The following is a 20438-nucleotide window of genomic DNA, read 5'->3' as shown; positions in this document are numbered from 1 at the left end:
GTGCCCAAATGCTAGGGGCGGCCGAACCTTCGCATGGGAGCATTTGGCATGGTCAGCCACAATGAGGAACACGAATGGTGAGCCCTCACGAGAGGTACTTGAACCGGGAGGTCCCTTCGTCGAGCTGCAAAACGAGGGAGGGCAACAGAGCACGTCGACCACTTTGGAAGTTTAAAAAAATGTTGACGTTTGAAAGAAGCAGTCCTAAGCCGAACGATGAGTGGTGCATCTTCCTCTTGTTCTTGAGAAAGGACAATTTGAGGTAATTGTATAAAGCGCTCTTTCTGCTGTCCTCGCTCATCGCGTTAGGTGACATGTCCGACTGTCCCCCGTAGGTAGTACTACCACCGATAGTGCTACTACTAGTAGTACTACCCTCTATGCCAAAGAGGCTACAGTTCAGGAAGAGGTAAAGCCTCAAGTCCATCAAGTTAAGAAAGTAATTTTCAAACAATACGGGAAATATCAGTTTGTAATTCATCGTAAGGTTGATCTTATTTTGTTGTTCCTTCTGTGCGTCGTTCAGGTTTACACTGCATATGTTATACGTCGTGTTGTTGGGGGGGCTACTCTCTGTTGATGTGTGGCCGCTCGGGAGGGTAATCTGCTTTAAGTCTTCTTCAAAATTGGGTCCATCCTTCTTGCCAGTTTGTGCTGTATTTTCTAGGAAGAGCTCTTTCACTTGGTGGTAGTACGACCATGGACCATTGCCATTTCTCTCTCCTCTTACCCACCCCCAAATGGAGGGGCCATTATAACCCTGCCGTAAATCCCATAAAGTCCTTTTAAAAAAAAACGCCACGTTTAGTAAAAGGTGAACTTGGTTCATAATTATTTTGCACTTGTACAGGAGGGGGACCAAGACCAGAGGGGTCTCTTCCCCAGTGGGGGGGTGTCTCGCCGCTTGGGTGGTTTTCCTCCCTCGGTAGGTAAACACCCGTTTGATCTTACAGAAAAAATCAAAAATATTAACTTTGTAATTCTTCTGGAAGTAAAAGGTATAATTTAAGTACACGTTTTTTATTTTGTCCATCGAGAGGAAGCTTCCCCTCTTGTTGGCGTCCTCAAGAAAGGACATCATGATGGACTTCGGATCTGCCTTACTTTCATCCGTTTCCTTCGCAGAGGAATTTCCCCCCTCATTTGTATTTTCCTCCTCCTGGCGGAACTTCCTATCCGAGTTGAAGTAAAAAACCAAGTCCACTTTATTCTTCACGTTGAAGAACGCCTTCATCCATTTTGACTTTTCGAACCAGCTGGAGGAGTAGGCGTTTAGGCAGCTGGACAGTTTTAGCTTAGACCCGTAAATGTTATACAGTTGGTTGGATAGCACTTCACTCTCCTTTGGGCTCCTCCTAAAGGGGAGGAAGCGGAGGGGAAAGAATCTTCCCAAATTTGCACCTCCCCCCGAATGGTCCCTTTTCTCCCCCAAGAAGTACAGAAAGTTGTGAAAGAGCTCCTTCTTCGCCTTCAATTTGATCTCCAAAATGGTGTTCCGGATTTTCTTGATCGCAAAGAGGAAGACCTTCCCCCTGTGCAGGTAACTGTAGATGTTCTTCCGCTGCGGGGAGGAGCCTCGGTGGAGCAAATCATGCTGCGCTGGGTGGTGCTCCCCCGAATTGTTAATATCTTCCTGCACATTTTTGCTGTCTTTTTTTTCCCCATTTTCACCTTTCCTATTCATAATATTTACGCACTCATTCAGGGCCGAGCTGTCTATCTCCTTCTTGAACGCCCCGTTGACGTTGACGCCGAAAAGGAAATACGCGTGTGAGTTGTTTCGCAGCTTCTCCAACTCCACAATGTCGTTCACAAACACGACGTCGTAGTCATGTTTATGGTTTTTGTAACTCAAATTTTTAAAAAATTTCAACCTGAATTTGTCCCCATAGTTAATACTGTGCAGGTAGCCAAAAGTAACGTTCATGCAAAAATCCAAGAGGGAATTGAAGCTCTTTGATATGGACGGGACAAAGGAAAATTTTCTATTTTCTACGAGGTCTATTTGTAGTATGTGTTTATTTTCCTGCTTATCATGAAGAAGCTTCACATGGATGTAATTGAATAGGTTCGATTTGAGTAGCATGTCGAACGTGGCTTGGTCCCACACGAAGATACTACCCTCCTTTAGGTTCATTTTTCTTTCGAACAATTTGCGTAGCTTGTTGGACGCTGCCTCGGGATTCTGCAAATCATCGGGGCTCGGTGCGGAGGAGGTCACGCCGCTTACGGAACCTTTGCGCTCGAAGAGCAGTTCCTCCTGGGGGGGAGCATCTGGTGGAGGAGCGGGTGGAGTTGTCTCTGGAGTGGTCTCTGGAGTGGTCTCTGGAGTAGTAGTTGGGGTAGTCTCCGGAATGGTCGTTGGAGTAGTCTCCGGAGTAGTTGTTGGAGTGGTCGTTGGTTTTGCCATTTCTGTCGAGGTTCGCTTCCCGGGGCGGAACACCCTGATCTGGACGGACCCCGGGCCCAGAATAAGCTCCTCCACGTAGATGGTCAAAACATCCTGGTCTCCATCTTTGACCACTTCGTGCCGAAGGACACGCGAGAAGAGGTAATTGGATTTTGTGTAAAAGTCCGAAACGATTTTTACAACCCTTTCAATATCTTTGTGTCGAATTGTTTTAATGTTTTCTCTGATGAGTAGATTGGCCAGTAGGGTGGGACTAATCACGGTGCTGTTTCGAACGACAACCCTGCTGATTATCTCGTTGTCACTTTTCGAAGTAAATCTGTGGAAAGCTTTTTTTAAATTGAAACTGCTTTGCTTCTCTTTGGATGACTTATTAAAATAGTGACCACCCCTGGTAGTAAATTTGTCCCAAATTTCTTTTAACTTATTTTTGAGGAAAAGGACATTCCCACCGTTTGTCTTCCTTCCTGTGTAGTGACTTGGGGAGTGCTTGTCGTTGTCGTGGTGGGGTGTTCCGCTGGACAGGATTGCAGCTCCGCTGTAATTATCCCTTGCCGATCGTTCGCAAACCCGCCTGCAGCGAACGGTTGCCCAGTTGGCCAGAATGAGAAGCCACACACACAATCGTGCCACATTTTTCATGTTATCGATGGCGGGCGGGGGAAGGGGCAATCATGTGCGTAGGGATGGCCAGTGTATCTGCATGTGCTTAGAAAATAAAAAGGAGGAAAAGGGGAGAACACCTCTACGATGGCCACTTAAAATTGGCCAAATATGTTACACTCGTGCAGTGACGCATCATCACCCCTTGTGGTATACATCGGGTTTAATCATTTTTTTTTTTTTTTTTTTTTTTTTTTTGCACTACTTTTTTTGTGTAACTGCCTTGGTAGCTATTCAGTCGGGTAGATCACAACTGCGCAGAAGTAACGACCTTGAACGTGGTGGTAAAACGGGGCCGCGTTCACGACGCCCTTGGAGATTCCCTGCATGCGAACGGCAAACTAGCCACCCCGCATGTCGGGGGAAACAGCCTCCAAAAAGGATGTCCTCCAAAAGGGGACACATCATCGTGGACCAAACTACAGACGCTTAAATCAATTAATCGAATGCTTTCTCGCAAAATGGAGAGTTATACAAAAAAAAAAACACGTGGACAACTCGAAAAAAAATACACGCAGTAGCGCTAGGGACAAAACAATTACAAACAAAAAACTGCCACACGCGGAACGACCAACTTAGAAGAAGGAACTGCCCAACTTGGCATACATAGAGGCATAGTGGGTATCATAAAAACGCAGCGTCCTTAGCCGCTGGAATGCAACGTCGTAGTACACCTTCTCTGTTTGCCAATTGGGGGAATACAACCGAGAGCTGCTGCCGCATGGCCACCTAACACCACAACGATGGGAAAATTCTTGTTTTTGCAAAAAGGTGTAGTCTGTTAAATTGTAGTATTCATCTGTGCACGCACCATTATGCGTGTAACGTTCTTGCGGTTTGCAAAGGAGGGGACTGGACGTTGTCCTCCTATCCACGGCGCTTTTACTTTTACCATTTCTCCGTGTCACCAGAGACCAGTTAGCGGGGCATGGTTGGGACCAGTCCTGTTGGCAAGCATTACTACATGGCCAAGGAGCGAAACATTTATTCGAGAAGAGGTACTTATCGAAGGAGCTAAACGATCTGACTGCGAACGACTTGGAACACCCTTGTGGTGGGTTGTAATGATATGGAGCTATGCAGTTATTTTGCTTGAGGAGCCAGTTGTATGGACACGTCTGGTGGTAATCCTGCACGCACTTTTCCAGGCATGGCCAAATGATTCGGCACTTTTGTTCTATTTGTTTTTTCACCTGCACACTGTTGTATACTTCGATCACGAGGCACGCCTTTGCCCATTTGTCAGCTACGTTCTTATCCGTTACGTTGTTATCAGTTACGTTGTTAACTTCTGTCCGACGGGATGCCCAGCTCCGATTCACGCAGACGTGAATGGTCCCCCCGTGAGTGCTATCCAATCGTTCGTTGATCAGTTCATACCCAAGGGGGCACACCACCGCGTAGTTTTTCTCGCAAGGAGAAAAGCACGGCCAGTCAGATCTACACAAAAGACTCCAGTTACGTCTAATAAGTGGAGAGGCATACTTAAAGTTAACTCTACCTCCACAGACCTCTTTCAAGTTAGGTGGATAATCTGCGGGAGCTTCACACCATTCGTCATTCGTTTCAGTCCACCCGAGGGGACAAGACACCTGCACGTAATCCCGTTCGCAGTCTCTACAAGGAAATTCCAGTCCACATTTTTTCTCCATTTTTTTTATTTTTTCTTCATCAAGGGTGAGGAAGGACATATCATGAGCTACGTCGTACACGCTTCTGGTTAGGTCGTTTAGGTTGATCATGGAGCTGCACTTGTGGACGTTGGTTCTATACCACCTTGGGGCCATGCATTGTTTGGAACCTAATTTAGTCCACCCGAGGGGGCATTCAGCGTAGTTCTTCTCGAAGCAGATGTGCTCGTAGTATGACTGATCCGCCTTCTCCAGTTTATAGTTCTCATACAAGTTTTTCATTTCCCTTAAATTTTGTACCGTTCCTGTGGATGCAGTATCTCGACCATACAGGGGGGACTGTTCATCTGCTTCTCTCCTTCGCAGTGGCGTTTTCGCCTTCCCAATAATTGGTGATCCTACGTTGAGGTCTTTTTGAAGAACCTTTGTTGACCTGCTTTGTAGAAAGGAAAATGCGTTTGCCCCCCGGGGGGAGTGCCCCTTCCTTAACGTCTGCACAACGTCATCGATGTTCCTCCGTAAGTCATCATCCTTGGATGCCTGCTTAAGCAGAAGAAGCTCCGTAATTTTCTGGTCGCTTAGGATAAACTGCTCTGGATGGTCCTCATTGTTCCCCTCAGTTAAGGGTATGGTCCCCCCGTTTGTGTGCATTAATGATTCATCCTGGTTGGGAAGGAACTCCTTACCGGTCGCAGCGTTATGGTCGCCTCTGTCATAATTGGACGTGACGGACCCTATGGGACCATCCCTCATCCAAGGAGCATCTGCAAGGAGAATACCTCCACTGTTCATTTCTCTGTTCATGCCAAATATTTTTCCCTTCTTGAATTGGCTCCCCACTTTTCTACCCTTTAGGAGTCCCCCTCGGAATGCTGTTTCGTTAACAAAAAGGGCTTTACATCGGGTAGCCCACGCAGCCTTCATTTCATGCGTGTAACCTTTGAAGGACCAAATGTTGTTGCACGGTTGGGTGTACTCCACAGGAGCTGCGCAAATGTGTTCTGCTGCATCTACTAGAACCCAATTGTAAGGACAAGCCAAATCGAAATTCTGATACTGCTCATTTGTGGAGTGCCAGATGAAGTTGCACCTTCGGGATAGTTCATACTTTTCTTCCTTGCTCATATGTCCGAAGGATATGTTTTTTATTTCCTCACTTTGGGCACACGGACCGTTGTACGAATAGGGGGGGGAACAAGTCGTCCCTCCTCCCTTCTGGTGCAAAGTGTTGATTTTCCACCCCAGAGGACACACCTGGTCGTTTATTCTGTTCTCCTCCGTATTCGCTCTGACAGGCCATTCGACGTTACACCTCCTCATTAGTAACCTTTTCTCCACCTCCTTCAGATTGGACAGGTACAAAACAGGACCACACGGTCCAACATAGGAGCTAGTCGCAGAGCAGTGTTTACCATCCGGACTAGGAATCCAGTTCTTCGGACAGAGTTCATTAAAATTGTAGTTTTTTTTAGCACAAGGCCAACTAACATCGCATGCATCTGCCCATGCCTTTTTTTCTTCTCTCGAAAAATTTGTAAAAATTTTTTTCCGCACACATTTTCCTATGTACGTTTTTGGGGCGTGACAGATCTTCCCTTCGAGGGTCCAACTTTCGGGGCACTCCTCCAGTAGATCCTCTTCACTACATCTGTGCAAGCATGGCCATGACACAGCGCATTTGAGGGAAAAGTGGAATTTCTCTCTAGGCGTTGAATTCACAAACGAGGCCACTTCCTTTTTACACGGTCCTTGGTAGGTAGTAGGACTTATGCAGTTGTCTCCGTTTCCCCAATCCCCCCATCCTTCGGGGCACAACTCAGCGTAGTTAATTTCGCATGCTTGTTCTTCCGGATTGGGTAGCTCCAGGGTCTGCGCTGCTTTGGCCACTTGGGTCTTCACCTTTTCTCTGAGCGCTGCAGGGAGGGGGGGGTGACGCCAACATGTCGTTACGTTGTTATGTAAAATACCCCGATCGGGTGACGCCCCGATGAGCGCACCAAGTTGGACGAACCTGCAGCGGGGACACTTTTCAAGAAACGCGAAAGAGGCTCAATTAGCTCTCTGCTGAAGTGAGACAGGTCATCGAACTGGTTCGTTTCACCAGGCACGTTTACGTCCTCTGCACTTCCACCATATGCAAATGGAGGGAAGGGGCTCGGGGGACGTACTAACAGCAGTGTGAGGAATACCACAATTGGCAACAGCTTAGAGGGGGCCATTTCGCAGATACGACAGACGCCAACAAAAAGGTGTCACAGATTTGCGGCGTTACGAATGGACCATGTAGCCAATTGACGCTGCGCTATAACTTCGCACTGTGGAAAATTCTACGAGCGGCTGGAACAAAGGAGGATCCACCAGGATAGTCCCTTTAAAAAGAGACTGAACAAAATGAAGAAGTGGTGGACGTGCTTGGAACGGAGAACTCCCTTAGGGGGGATTGCCATAGGTGTTCTATTCGTATCGTCAGTGGATGGGATGCCAATCGACCTGCTCCATTGTCGTGGACAAAAGCGGGGCACCCCACCGGAACTGTAGCTACACCCCCTGGGGAAATTTTTTTTTTTTTCCCCTTCCCCAAATGGTCGCGCAGTTCCTCCCATGTAAATATACACGCGGTATGTTACACTGTGAAAAAAAAAAAAAAAAGACCCTTTGGACGGTTTTGTATCTATCCTGATGGAAGCGAGCTGGAGCGTCCTCCCCCACGTAAAACGATAGACAGTTCTTCCAAATGGTTGCAGCAAAATGAAGCGAACAATGGAGGTAAAATCTTTCATGCGGTCCACTTACAGAGAACTGTTGCGATGACCTCCCTGAGGTGGGCCCACCCTCAGACCATTGATCTGCTCGTAGGGGTCATTCGAGCACGTTCAAAATGGTACCCCCTAACACTGGGATCTTATCGTCCGTTTAGAAATGAGACCAACCGTTTAAGCTTTACATGGTTATGGCAGCAACTGTGCCAGAGGTGTGGGATGGACTCCACATATGGTGTCACAGTGGGTGTTTCTTTTTTCTTCCTCCCAGTAATCCTCCAAAGGAACCTTCTTCAAAATAACGGAGGTGACTCTACCACACAGAATAGCGAGACCAGCCGGTTGAGCCCCACCCTTTCGGCACGGGCACTTTCCCTTTCCCTTCTATACCCCATCCTTCCCTTCCACCGAGGTGTCACATCCACATGACACGTTAATGTGAATTGACCACTCACCATTTCACCAAAGAGGAAAAACTGCTTCATTCCTTTTTTTGCGGCTAATAAGCAAGGCAAGTCATGGCGTTTTTTTGTGCGTGTATAAATATGTAGGTCGCTCGAACAGTCGGCGCGAAATCGCAGGTGATGAAGTGATGGCGTTTCCTCCAGGTCCCGCTTCCGGTTCTGTAAAATTTCCCGCACAGAGCTGCTTCTCCACATCGCCGATTCGTTCCTCCAACGTTGGCAATTCCGTCGGTTCGTCGGATTCAAAAACGTGCATACAAGTAAGAAAATAAAAATAATATTAGTTGTACATATGCTTGCCTCATGAACACCCTTTTTTTTTTTTTTTTTTCTTTTTTTTTCTCCTCCTCTGTTGTTTGCAAACACAATTTGGCTTCCTCCCATGGAGAAGAAGCATTTCCCTTACCCCCGTGATGTGCCTCCTTTTTCAATCTCTGGTTGATACCCTGCTCTATTTTTGTAGTCACCTTTCTTGTAAGCCTATAATTAGCTGCATGTATGTATGGCCGAACCATTTCCCCCCACTACGTAGCTGTTTTTGCGTGAACACCTGGAGCATGCCAAAAGGGGTGACGGGATTACAAGAAGATTATCCTGTGCCTACGTGAGCATGGCTGTCACGTCTGTAAAGTGAGCATCTACGTAGTATAACTGTGCGGGTAAACTTGTAGAAACACAACCAGTAGCTTCTTCCACTCGTTCGAGGGAACGTGTTACCACCACAGCTCGTGAGGACGCCTTGCTATTGAAGGAGCGACGTCCGCAAAAAAGGGGGTGACCATCGAACCTGCTTAGGTCACCCTTACCTGTATCTTTCCCCACGCACCAAACCGTGACGCGATTGTTAAAAAGAAATGAATGAGTTTACACTGATGAGACGTTCTCAGTAGAAGCTCCCGTTTGCGTTTGTTCCCTCCGTTGGGGTTAAAACTTCCAAGGGGGGCCACTTAATAATCGCGCAACTCCCACACCGTTAGCACGTTTTTTTCTGTGTCCCCATCCGGGTGAAGACCAACCAGGGGAGGGGCACCCCATTGGGGAGTCACATCAATAGGAGCGTATACCATTCGATAAGTTCGCCACGCGCAACTTTTTTGTCGTTTTCCCCCCTTGTGCCACCATGCCGGTGTTGTACCACCTGACGCTGCAAAAACCCACGGCCATCACAAAAATCGCGTATGGGAACTTCTCGGGGCCAAAGGTGCACGAAATCGTGGTGTCCAAGGGACAAGTGCTAGAGCTGCTAAGGGCAGACAAGCAGGGCAAGCTGAACCTGATAACATCGAAGGACGTCTTCGGGATAATCCGCTGCCTGCAGACATTTCGTTTAACAGGAAGTAACAAGGATTATGTAGTTATTGGTAGCGACTCAGGAAGGTTAGTGATCCTTCAGTTTAGTAATGAGAAAAATGACTTCGTTCGAGTGCATTGTGAGACATATGGCAAAAGTGGCCTCCGGAGGATCATCCCCGGAGAGTACATAGCAGTGGATCCAAAGGGAAGAGCCCTCATGATATGTGCCATAGAGAGGCAGAAATTCGTATACATCCTAAATAGGGACAGTAAGGAGCAACTAACTATTAGCAGCCCGTTAGATGCACACAAGTCACATACGATATGTCACGACGTGGTCGGGATGGACGTTGGGTTCGAGAACCCAATGTTTGCATCTATTGAACAGAACTACGAAGTGTATGATAAGCAGGTAACTAACACAAGTGAAATCGATAGCTGTCCAAGGAAAACTCTCCTATGCCTGTGGGAAATGGACTTAGGGTTAAATCATGTCATTAGGAAGCATACCCTCCCTATTGATCCGAGTGCACATTTGTTAATTCCCATTCCGGGAGGACAACAAGGACCAAGTGGGGTCATCGTCTGTTGCGATAATTACTTGGTTTACAAAAAGGTAGAACACGTAGATGTATATTGTGCGTATCCAAGGCGACTTGAAACGGGGCAAGATAAAAATATATCTATCATATGCAGCACAGTTCACAGGATTAGGAAGTTTTTTTTCATTCTTATTCAGTCCGAGTTTGGTGATCTGTACAAAATAGAGATGGATCATGAGGATGGAATTGTGAAAGAGATTACTTGCAAATATTTCGACACAGTTCCAGTAGCGAACGCCATATGTGTGATGAAGTCGGGATCTCTCTTCGTGGCAGCAGAATTTGGGAACCACTTCTTTTACCAGTTTTCAGGAATAGGGGATGAGGATACCGAAGCCATGTGCACGTCCAAACATCCCTCAGGGAGGAACGCTATTATTGCCTTCAGGACGAAGAAACTCACAAATCTATTTCTAATAGATCAAGTGTATTCTCTGTCGCCCATTTTAGACATGAAAATTCTCGACGCGAAGAATGCTAATAGTCCCCAAATTTATGCCCTCTGCGGTAGGGGACCGAGATCGTCCCTTCGCATTTTGCAACATGGGTTAAGCATAGAGGAACTGGCCGATAACGAACTCCCTGGAAGACCCAAATTTATTTGGACGATTAAAAAAGACAACGCCAGTGATTACGATGGGTATATCATTGTAAGCTTTGAAGGCAGCACGCTTATCCTAGAAATTGGAGAAACAGTGGAAGAGGTGGTGGACAGCCTGCTCCTAACAAACGTAACGACCATTCATGTGAATATACTGTATGACAACTCCCTCATTCAAGTGCACGATACGGGTATAAGACACATAAACGGGAAGGTTATAAACGAGTGGGTACCTCCAAAAAATAAACAAATAAAAGCCGCCACATCGAATAGCACTCAAATTGTAATTTCCCTCAGTGGAGGAGAGTTAATCTACTTCGAAATAGATGAATCACACACTCTAGTGGAAATATTCAGGAAAAACCTAAACGTAGAAACGTTATGCCTGTCCATACAACAGGTGGAGGAGAACAAGATAAGAGCCAACTTCCTAGCTGTCGGTTGTCTAGACAATGTGGTGAGGTTGCTTTCCATCGAAAAGGAAAAATATTTTAACCAGTTGTCCACCTTTATCTTGCCAAATAACTCGTCAGCCCAAGACATTTGCATATCGGAAATGTGTGAACTGGGTAACGACAAGGAAAGGAAATTGCTCTTCCTTAATATTGGGCTGAACAATGGAGTGCTCCTCCGTAGTGTGGTGGATCCCATTACAGGCACGCTAACCAACCATTACTCAAAATACTTGGGTGCAAAAAATGTGAAAATCTGTCCAGTCCATGTGAAGAAAAACCCAGCTCTCCTAGTGCTGTGCGAAAAGACCTACTTATGTTACGTTCACCAGGGAAAATATATATACTCCCCCTTAAACTACGACATTTTAGAATACGCATCGTCCTTCCATTCTGAACAGTGCTCCGATGGGTACGTTGCAATATCGGGCAGTAGTTTGCGTATCTTCCGCTTCTACCGCTTGGGGGAAGTGTTCAGTCAGAATATTCTGCACTTAACATTTACCCCGAGGAAGATCGTCCCGCTTCCCTTCCCTTCCCTCTTTTACGACCACGATACGTCTATCGAAATTGAGCGACAGAAGAACATCCGCATGCTTGCCATCATCGAGGCGGATCATAATGCGTATGACGAGAATACACTGCGAGAAATTCAAAGGGCACTAAAAGGTATTCAGTTAGACGGGGAGGAAAACACCGTTGGGAGCGATCTGAAAGGAAACCTCCCCAATGGGACGCACAATCAGGGCCATTCAAAAAATCAGCACGTGGATGAACAGGCGGAAAATGCATCCAGTCACCAAAACGGGGAAGAGAACGACAATGAAGCAGATGATGACGACGATGAGGAGGAAGAGGAACTGCTCTACGATCGAATAGGAACCGTCAAAGCAGGCCCGGGTAAGTGGGGCTCCTGCATAAAGATCATCCACCCAGTCACTTTACAAACCATAGATAAAATTTCCCTCGAGATGGAAGAAGCGGCCCTAAGTGTCTGTGCCTGTGAGTTGGAGGCGCTCCATTGTTTAATAGTTGGCACGACGACTAGCTTATCCCTAAAAAACCGCACTGCTCCAGCAGCAGCTTTGCGTGTCTACACGTATGACATAAATTACAAACTGAACCTCCTACACATAACACCAGTAGAAGATCAGCCATTCTGTTTCTGTCCATTTAATGGGCGACTCCTAGCTTCCATTGGAAACAAACTCAGAATATATGCACTAGGAAAAAAAAAGTTACTAAAAAAATGCGAATACAAAGACATCCCCGAGGCGATAATTTCGATTAAAGTTTCCGGCGACCGTATCTTCGCCTCCGACATCCGAGAGTCCGTCTTAATTTTTTTTTACGACGCCAATATGAACGCCTTGAGGTTAATTTCAGACGATATTATTCCCAGGTGGATCACATGTTCGGAGATCCTGGATCATCACACGATTATGGCGGCCGACAAATTCGACTCCGTCTTTGTGCTGCGGGTGAGTGAGCGTGAATGCGCGTGGACAACCATCCCCCCAAGGGGTATTCCCAAAGTGTAGTCCCTGTAAAATGTAACCCTGCCCCCTATATGATGTTCCCCCCGCAGGTCCCCGAGGAGGCCAAGCAGGAGGAGTATGGCATATCGAACAAGTGCTGGTACGGAGGTGAAATGATGGCCGGATCGAACAAGAACAGGAGGGTAAGCACGCCCACTCGTTCGTATATTTTATTACACGCAGCAAAACACATCCACCCAACAGACGCTTATTACGCATGTTACGATTGTCACTTTTACCACTTCCCGCCCCGCAGCTCGAGCACATCATGAGCTTCCACGTCGGAGAAATAGTCACGTCCCTGCAGAAGGTGAAGCTGTCCCCCACCAGCAGCGAGTGCATAATATATTCCACCATCATGGGGACAATAGGGGCGTTTATCCCGTACGACAATAAGGAGGAGGTAAGCACATGCTGGACGAGTTCTTTCATCCGTGTTGTTTCTTTTTTTGTAGTTTTTTTTTTTCCCATTCTGCCACATTCACCACCCCACCCCTTCGCAGCTGGAGCTGACTCAGCATCTGGAAATCATTTTGAGGACGGAGAACCCCCCCCTGTGTGGACGGGAGCACATATTTTTTCGCTCCTACTACCACCCCGTCCAGGTAGGCCCTAGCAACACCTCCGTTGGGGGGAAACTCCCATTTGGCAGCCCCACGACGTTGCTGTTTCGATACAACATTACATGCACACACGTTCCACGGTTACACCGTTTATACCTTGCCCACCCCGCAGCACGTCATTGACGGAGACCTATGTGAGCAGTTTTCCAGTTTGCCATACGACGTTCAGAGGAAAGTGGCGGCCGATTTGGAGAGAACCCCGGATGATATCCTGAGAAAGTTGGAAGACATTCGGAATAAAATTCTTTAATCGTTTTTTTTTTTTTTTTTTTTTTTCTTCCGTTGTCGCTCAGGGGTACGCCTATATGTGCATATGTATGCATTTATATGTGTGTCTTTATGGATGTCTTTGTGTGCCTGCTATGGGGCGAACTCCGTTTGTATCAACTGTCATTCGGCACTTGAGCGTGGGCGCATTGGGTTTGCCCCATTTTAAGCTTCTTCTAACCCTCAACAGTTGCCCATCGTAGCGGCATAGCTTGTCGCAAAAAAAAAAAAAAAAAAAAAAAAAGAGGTAACCAACCGTAGGAGGAGGCATACGTCAGCATACGACAACATACACACGGGGTTGCTGTACCTCGCAGGCGCCTGCGCACGGTTAAGCATGCACTTGAATACGTATCATACTCCCACACTCTTCCGAGCGTCACTACTTTTCTCGACCAAGCGGGGAGACCAATCCGGTGAAAAGAATTTGCAACGATGGGCGATTGCCCAATGATTGTTGCCTCATGTGATAACTTCGCAAACGACACGTGGGCAAAAAATAAAAGAAAAATTTCCTCCTCAATGAAGAGGTGACCGTCACACCAAAATGAGGACGAACAAGGAAAATCCCTTCACCAAAAAGGCGAACCATTTTAAAAGCGTCAAATGGAGGGTTGTTCTTTTTAACCCCTTCAATGTGTAGTCCCATTTTAACACTTTTTTTGCTCCTTTCGGTGTAATATATTTCGATATTTTCCCCTTTGGATATAAAACTCCATCTTTGGTCATTTCACTTTTTTCGTATCCCCCTTCAACGATCGAACGTAAAAGCAATTTTCCTGGCAAACTGACTTGGTGCAAAAAAGCGAAGGGGTGAAAAAAAAAAATGAGTTTAAAATAATATGCTGATCGGGGGCGCTGCTTCGGGAATGCATCTCCTGAGGAAAAAAAAAAAAAAAAAAAGTGAAGCAAAGAAGCGAAGAAACGAAAAAGCAAAGCGCAACAGAAATTTTATTTTTCAGCAACTGTTTTATTCCTCACAAGTAAAAAGTTTTACCCCTGTCACGGAAACAGTTACATCCCCCGCGAACATTTTCCATCGATCACTTTAACAAACGGCAGTTCAACTGTGGGCGCGTTTCACCACACTTGCAATCCTGCAGAGGTACACGCGTTTCTTGCGCAACAAAAGGACGAATCCCCAGGGCAGCCCCTCCCTTCTTTTCACTTAACATCGGAACAATGGGACGTTCATCAAAGAGCCGCTCGGGTGGTTTAAGTAAGCACCAAAAGTGGGGAAAGGGAAAAAAATTAAAACAAATAAAAAGAAAACAAACATATGAACGTGTACGTACATATATGTACACTCGCAGAAGCTGTTTGGTCAGCCGGTGGGGGGAAACCCACGCGCGTGAGCTGTCCCATATATCCACTCCATTAATTCCCTTCCCTCATCCCAACTTTCAGGCACAAGGTCCTCCTTCCTTAAACAGAACCCCTCCAGTGGAGTAAGCAGAGGAAACAGCACAAGCGCTCAAAGCTATTCGGGAGGTGCCTTGCAACCCCAACAGAAGTCCGGTGGGTTCATCTCCAACATGATGGGAACCGTGGCCAGCGGAATGGCCTCCGGGGTCGGATTTGGAGTAGCCCAGAGAGCGGTCGATGCCATTTTGGGCCCAAGGCACGTCGAAGTTTCGCACCCAAATAACAATGCTCACATGAACCAGGCAGCAGCTGTGAGCAGTGAAAGGAACAACGACTTCAGGTGCAAGCCCCTGCAGGACGAGCTCAACCAGGTAATACATAGAAAGTGGGAGACGTGATTTTTTGTTATTCTGTTGCCATATGACTGGGTCCCCACGGCAGTATGAAATGACCCCTTTTGGTATCCGTCCTGTCGACCTTTGCGAATACATTTTCTACTTCCCCCCTTCCCTCCCATGCAGTGCCTGACGAGACACTCCGATATCAGCCTCTGCCAGAATTACGCCGACTCGTTAAAGTCATGTCAGCAGTCCATGTGAATACAGAACGCCTTGGCCGTAGGAGGCTCCCCCCACCCACACATCCACACATACACAGAGGAAGTCACTCCTGGTTGAAGGAGGAAAGAATCTGAAAATCAAGTGGAATGTGCATCGACGGGGGAGAAGGAAGTGTGTACCTTCATACCTTGTCCATCGTTGCACATGCAAACCGTGAAACGCGAAAAAACAAATGTTTGCGTTACGTACTTGCATACTCTTGTACGTATATGCACGGATCTACACATATATATGTGTGAACCCATGGGGATGATGCCCGCTGCGCTCACCCACCATTTACCCCAACGGGGAAGCACCTTTTGCCTTACCACGTTTAAAATACGCAAAAGGAGCAAAAAGTGTATCAATTGAGGGAATTCTTCCATTTTAATAAAATTTTCCTATATTTTTTTAAAAGACGCCTATTTTTCCTCTGAGGAGGTGAAATAAAATTTTAGAGGGAAAGATAAATGCGAGTTAATGGGCCCCTGTGAGGGGGGAGGTACTCGCGCAGGGAAAGCAAATTATTCGAAACCGCAACGGCGATGCGAAAATACGTCACTCTCCCTGTTCGCTCGGCTAGGAAGGGAAGTCGTCTCGGGTACACCTCCACGCAGCGCCGATGAAATGCGCGGGACAGCAAGTTGCCCCATCTTTGTATGAACGGTTCAGTCAAAATTAAGAAAAAAAAAAGAAAAAGTATGTTTACCTCTACCATGGACGAGCCCCCTTGTGATACCACTTTTAAGCTTTCTTTCCTCATTGTACGCCTCTCTATATGAATAAAATCCGTTCCAATCGCACACGTTAACATTTCTAACCCATCTCCATAGTCCCAATTGTAACTCCCCCGTAGGGATGTATTAACCCCCCGCTTGCGCTACTCCTCCTATTGTTCCACCCCATTTTAAGAAATAAAAAAAAAAATGGACAACCTGTACCATAGCTACTTCCAGGAAGGCGAGAGGAATTTCAAATTCGCCTCTCCCAAACTGGCCAACTTGGTAAGCAAAGAAAAGACAATAAAGATAAGTCCCCAGAAAGGCTTCGTCATAAAGGCGTACGAAAAGAATGGGGGAAAGGTCTACTTCAACATTCTGTCTTCCAACTTGATTGCTGAGTTTCACTTAAAAAAAATGCCCGACTTAAATGATAACGAGGGATTAAGAATCCCACTGAGCATTGGAGAAGAGAAACAGAGAGAAGATAAGAAGGGACAGAAGTACAAGACGTATGACATTGTTCTTAACACAAAAGTTGTTTCGCAAAGCAAAAAAAATCTGGAATTAAAGAAAGTTATTGCCGAGTTGGTGCAGGTGGCCATCAAAAATAAGTACAACACAGACACCTGCGCGAACTTGTTTTTCTTCCCCGAGCATAAGTACAAAGGTGGGAAATCAGTCAAAATGACAAAAAAAGAAAAAGATAACATAGAATAGTATAGCATACCATAGCGTGGAAAAACACAACGGTGGCCACCTCCACAGTGCACACACATGGATGCACATTTCGGATGTAATTCCTTCCATGCACTCCGCCCTTACTCAGGGAGCAGCCCGGATGATCAGTTCATAAAGGACGACCAGCAACACAAGTTCAACGTTGTGGAGGAAGCCAGCAACGAAGCAGGTGGCGCGACCTGCGAGGGGGAGCAACTCAACCAAGAAGACATTCAAAATTTTTTATCCGTTAAGAAACCCGAGTGGGACATGTGGTTTGTCGATAAGAAGACCTTCGAGGAGCGATATGAACGGATGGAAATGTTTTACCTTCCCTACCTGCGCACGTCCCCACTGAACGGCACCATCGACTGCTTTGACTTTAAACCCCCCTTCATGAGTGCGAACGGGAAGCAAAAAGAAAAAATCAGCAAAATGGAAAAAACTGAGAGGAAAGAAATAAAAAACAACGCCATTTTCAGGTCCTTCTTGAACGAATACAACATCGAATTGGACGACGACTTTTTACGTTACCAGCAGGTGATCAATACGATATGCGTTATTCAAATTCAGCTGCCTTTCTTCATCGTGACGCAACGAAGTGACACCAGGGGGGAACGCCGCCCCTTCGCCGTCCACGAGTTTGTAAATCTCTACATCGCCGATGACCACCTGGCCGTCTTTTTTAAGAAGTAGGTGCTTGGGCGCACGTAGGGAGGCAGCCCATGCAAAAGGAGCAGAGAGAGTGAAGCCGCAAAATGGCAAAAAAAAAAAAAAAAAAATAGCCATTTTAGCTTTTTCACCTGAACAAGTCAGATAAAATGTGGCCTATTTTTGCACACACGGAAGTTTGTAATTATGCAGCATACCTTTTTTCCTTTTCTTTTCTCTCCCCATTTTAGATCGCCTCTCTTTCCAGCTGGACACAACCCTCCGTACAAAAACTTCAACATACGGTTTCCTTTCTATTTCGAATCGTCAAAAGCGGTGTCGCAATATTTGGAAAGATATCACCTCCTAAATATCATCATTCCAGTTAGCAGAAGTTCAGCTACATGCAGATTGTTCAGCGGGAAAAACATGAACAATGGGGACGACGTCCTATCGGACAACGCAGAAACGAGTGACAGTTCTATATTTTGATTTGTTTTCACACCGCTGGGGGTGGGTCAGCCTGTGTGCAGCCATTTGAGTTTTATCGAGAAATAAGAAGGGGGCATATATATCCCATCTCAGTTGCGCTCCATTTATCAGCCAAAGATTTTTTTTTTTTTTTTTTTTTTTATTAACTGTTCATACTTTTTTGGACATACCCTCGCGCAGGCCACTTCTCTGATGGCTATTTTTTCATCCATGACCCCCCTCCACAAGGTGTGACTTGTTCTGTATATCTCCTGTGATCCATTCCGTGGACACGTGGGGGTTTTTCCCCATCTTAATAAAATTAGCGCGGAAGGTGGATACGGAAAAAAAATGATGGTATCAGGTTGCAGTTTAGGTTATCACTCAGACGGAAAATTGTTCTTGTAATACGTAAGCAATGTTTTTTTTTTTTTTTTTTTTTTTTTGCGATAGGGCTGCGCCGCATACGTGTGCGACCGGAGTGAGAGACCACTCTACTCCTTTTTACTAACTTGTGCAGATCATGCACATGAATCATTCAGGGAAAAAAAAAATGAATAAATATTAAAAAATTGTGTGCGCTTGTACATACAGTTATATACGCACATGTGTACATGTACACACATGTACATACGTGGTGTACGCAAAAGGGACCTCGCATAGGGATAACATATGGGAAAACTTGCCCGTCCAGGGAGGCTTGCTTCGTTGCTTTATTTTTTCCCTTCCTTGGTGACTTTCTCAATTTCGCTATCATACATGGGGTCGTTTTTATCCGTAGGTTTGCTCTCGCTCAGGGTCAAGTCCGTCGTTGTGTTGCCTACTCGTAAGGGTCATACGTGTGTTGGGGGAAAAGAAGAAAAATAAAAAAACGTGAATGAACGCGCAAGAACGGTGCGACGTCTATAGTACCCTTCCTGCTGGGTACACTCACATAAGTATACGCTCATTAGTTAACCCCAGTTGAATTTCCCAGTCCCAGCACGCACACTGTGGTCTCCGTACGCCTGGGTCTTTCCCGCGCTGTGTCTCTCGAGACGGATGTTCTTGTCCTTGGCCGAGTGTGCCATTTTCTGTATTCCGCGATGTCGGCGGTGGGAAGGATGCTAGTAGGAGGAGTCAGAAGGCACGATAGGACGATTCCCTACGTTGTGGCTTTTCGTTCAGTCGGTAGTTTCGTTGCGGGAACTTCACCTTTGCGGTAAGAACACAGCGCGCATAAATGTCAGGACGACGGAAGACGTATCTCTGGCTGCATTTAACACAGCGATTTCGTAAAAAGTTTTTTTTTGTTGTTGTAATTTTAGGAATGAACCCTTTGTTTTTATAAGCAAAAGAAAAAAATTCGGATGGTTTTTTTAAAAAGAAGAAAAAAAAAATTCCAGAGTGTATTAAATGCTATTCAACAATATGATAAAAATAATTTCACACGTGTGATGAAAAAAAAAAAAAAAAATTACTTGAAGCGGTTGCAGTCGGGGAATTCGTGGTTCCTTGCTTTTATTTTACTGCGCAGGTGGATGCGTTTAAAGAAAGAGGGGAGGAATGCTTGTCGACGCGTCTATACGTGGGAACATGTGCATGTACGTACATGGGTCCATGCCTTTCGCTCGTGCATACGAACATCCAGGTGAGCACACATGTGGCCACATTCATCCCTTGGCCCCTTTAACCGATAACCATTTTCAATGCATGCTGATCACGCCGTTTTTCGCCCGACGGGGCGATGCGTACCTTCGCAATTACACCTTTTGACGAACTTAAAATGGAGTGGAATAAAAATAAATAGTGAAAGACAGCCACGTGACAGTCTTCATGAAGATGGGAATTTTTTTTTTTCTTTTTTTTTTTTGTCCTTTTTTTTTTCCTTTTTTTTTTTTTTTTTTTTTTTTTTTTTCCCTTTTTTTTTCCTTTCTTTTCTTTCTTCTATTTCTTCCTTTCTTTTCTTTTCTTTCTTCTATTTCTTCCTTTTCTTTCATTCTTTCTTTCCTTATGTCTTATTCATTATTCTTTCTTTTTCCTCATTCCTTATTCTTTCTTCTTTATTCCTTTTATTCTTTTTATTCCTTATTCTACCTTATTGCTCATTCTTTATTCTTTATTCTATCTTATTCCTTATTTCTTTTTTCTTCCTTTCTTTTTTTTTGTTTTTCCTTCCTTAGACTCTCCTTTCCTTCCCTCCTTAGACTTGCTTCCCTTCCTTCTCCTTAAACACTTCCTTCATAAGACCTACCTTTCTTCCGCCTCAGACCTGCTTTTTTCCTTCGACCTGCTTCCCTTCTTAGGCCCCTTTCCTTCCTCGTTAGACCCTCCTTCCTTCCACCCCTAACAATCTTCATTTGATCACCCATAACAACCTTCCTTCCACACACCCTTAACCCTTCATTGTGCCACCCCTAACCCAACATCCCAAAAACCCTAACCCTAACAACCTTCCTTCCACCCTTGAAACACTTCCATTCTACCACCCCCCATCCATTTGTTTCACCTCCTCCTTCCTTAAACCCTTCTCTAGACCACATAATGAGCGTATAGTATTTTTCATATATACATGTGATGTATTAAAAATAGTAAATAAAGAATACATGAGGGTACACATTCATATATATA

At 45.6% G+C, this 20438-nt stretch overlaps 6 protein-coding genes across 6 annotated transcripts; 3 read left to right on the top strand and 3 right to left on the bottom strand.

Annotated features, from left to right (window-relative positions):
- Positions 1–85: 85 nt before the first annotated feature.
- Positions 86–3052, bottom strand: PCOAH_00053340 (Uncharacterized protein; the record flags this gene model as incomplete). Its single annotated transcript, XM_020062114.1, has 1 exon — positions 86–3052. One exon carries the CDS (start codon positions 3050–3052, stop codon positions 86–88), a length of 2967 nt encoding a protein of 988 aa, XP_019917533.1.
- A 596-nt stretch (positions 3053–3648) lies between these two features.
- On the bottom strand, positions 3649–6923 carry PCOAH_00053330 (Uncharacterized protein; the record flags this gene model as incomplete). The annotated part of the gene is made up of 2 exons (XM_020062113.1): positions 3649–6617; positions 6716–6923. 2 exons carry the CDS (start codon positions 6921–6923, stop codon positions 3649–3651), a joined length of 3177 nt encoding a protein of 1058 aa, XP_019917601.1.
- A 2124-nt stretch (positions 6924–9047) lies between these two features.
- PCOAH_00053320 (Splicing factor 3B subunit 3) lies at positions 9048–13286 on the top strand (the record flags this gene model as incomplete). Its single annotated transcript, XM_020062112.1, has 5 exons — positions 9048–12356; positions 12464–12556; positions 12670–12816; positions 12917–13018; positions 13149–13286. The coding sequence occupies 5 exons, from the start codon at positions 9048–9050 to the stop codon at positions 13284–13286; spliced, it is 3789 nt and encodes a 1262-aa protein (XP_019917719.1).
- A 911-nt stretch (positions 13287–14197) lies between these two features.
- Positions 14198–15394, top strand: PCOAH_00053310 (Uncharacterized protein; the record flags this gene model as incomplete). Its single annotated transcript, XM_020062111.1, has 3 exons — positions 14198–14522; positions 14711–15039; positions 15190–15394. The coding sequence occupies 3 exons, from the start codon at positions 14486–14488 to the stop codon at positions 15265–15267; spliced, it is 444 nt and encodes a 147-aa protein (XP_019917786.1).
- Positions 15395–16193: 799 nt separating this feature from the next.
- PCOAH_00053300 (Uncharacterized protein) lies at positions 16194–17849 on the top strand (the record flags this gene model as incomplete). Its single annotated transcript, XM_020062110.1, has 3 exons — positions 16194–16656; positions 16816–17398; positions 17609–17849. The coding sequence occupies 3 exons, from the start codon at positions 16194–16196 to the stop codon at positions 17847–17849; spliced, it is 1287 nt and encodes a 428-aa protein (XP_019917481.1).
- A 692-nt stretch (positions 17850–18541) lies between these two features.
- PCOAH_00053290 (Uncharacterized protein) lies at positions 18542–18898 on the bottom strand (the record flags this gene model as incomplete). Its single annotated transcript, XM_020062109.1, has 2 exons — positions 18542–18648; positions 18787–18898. 2 exons carry the CDS (start codon positions 18896–18898, stop codon positions 18542–18544), a joined length of 219 nt encoding a protein of 72 aa, XP_019917640.1.
- Between the last annotated feature and the right edge of the window lie 1540 nt (positions 18899–20438).

The sequence above is a fragment of the Plasmodium coatneyi genome, chromosome 14 (genome assembly GCF_001680005.1).
Source record: "Plasmodium coatneyi strain Hackeri chromosome 14, complete sequence".
Lineage (NCBI taxonomy): Eukaryota > Apicomplexa > Aconoidasida > Haemosporida > Plasmodiidae > Plasmodium > Plasmodium coatneyi.
This window is presented reverse-complemented; position numbering and strand designations above follow the sequence as displayed.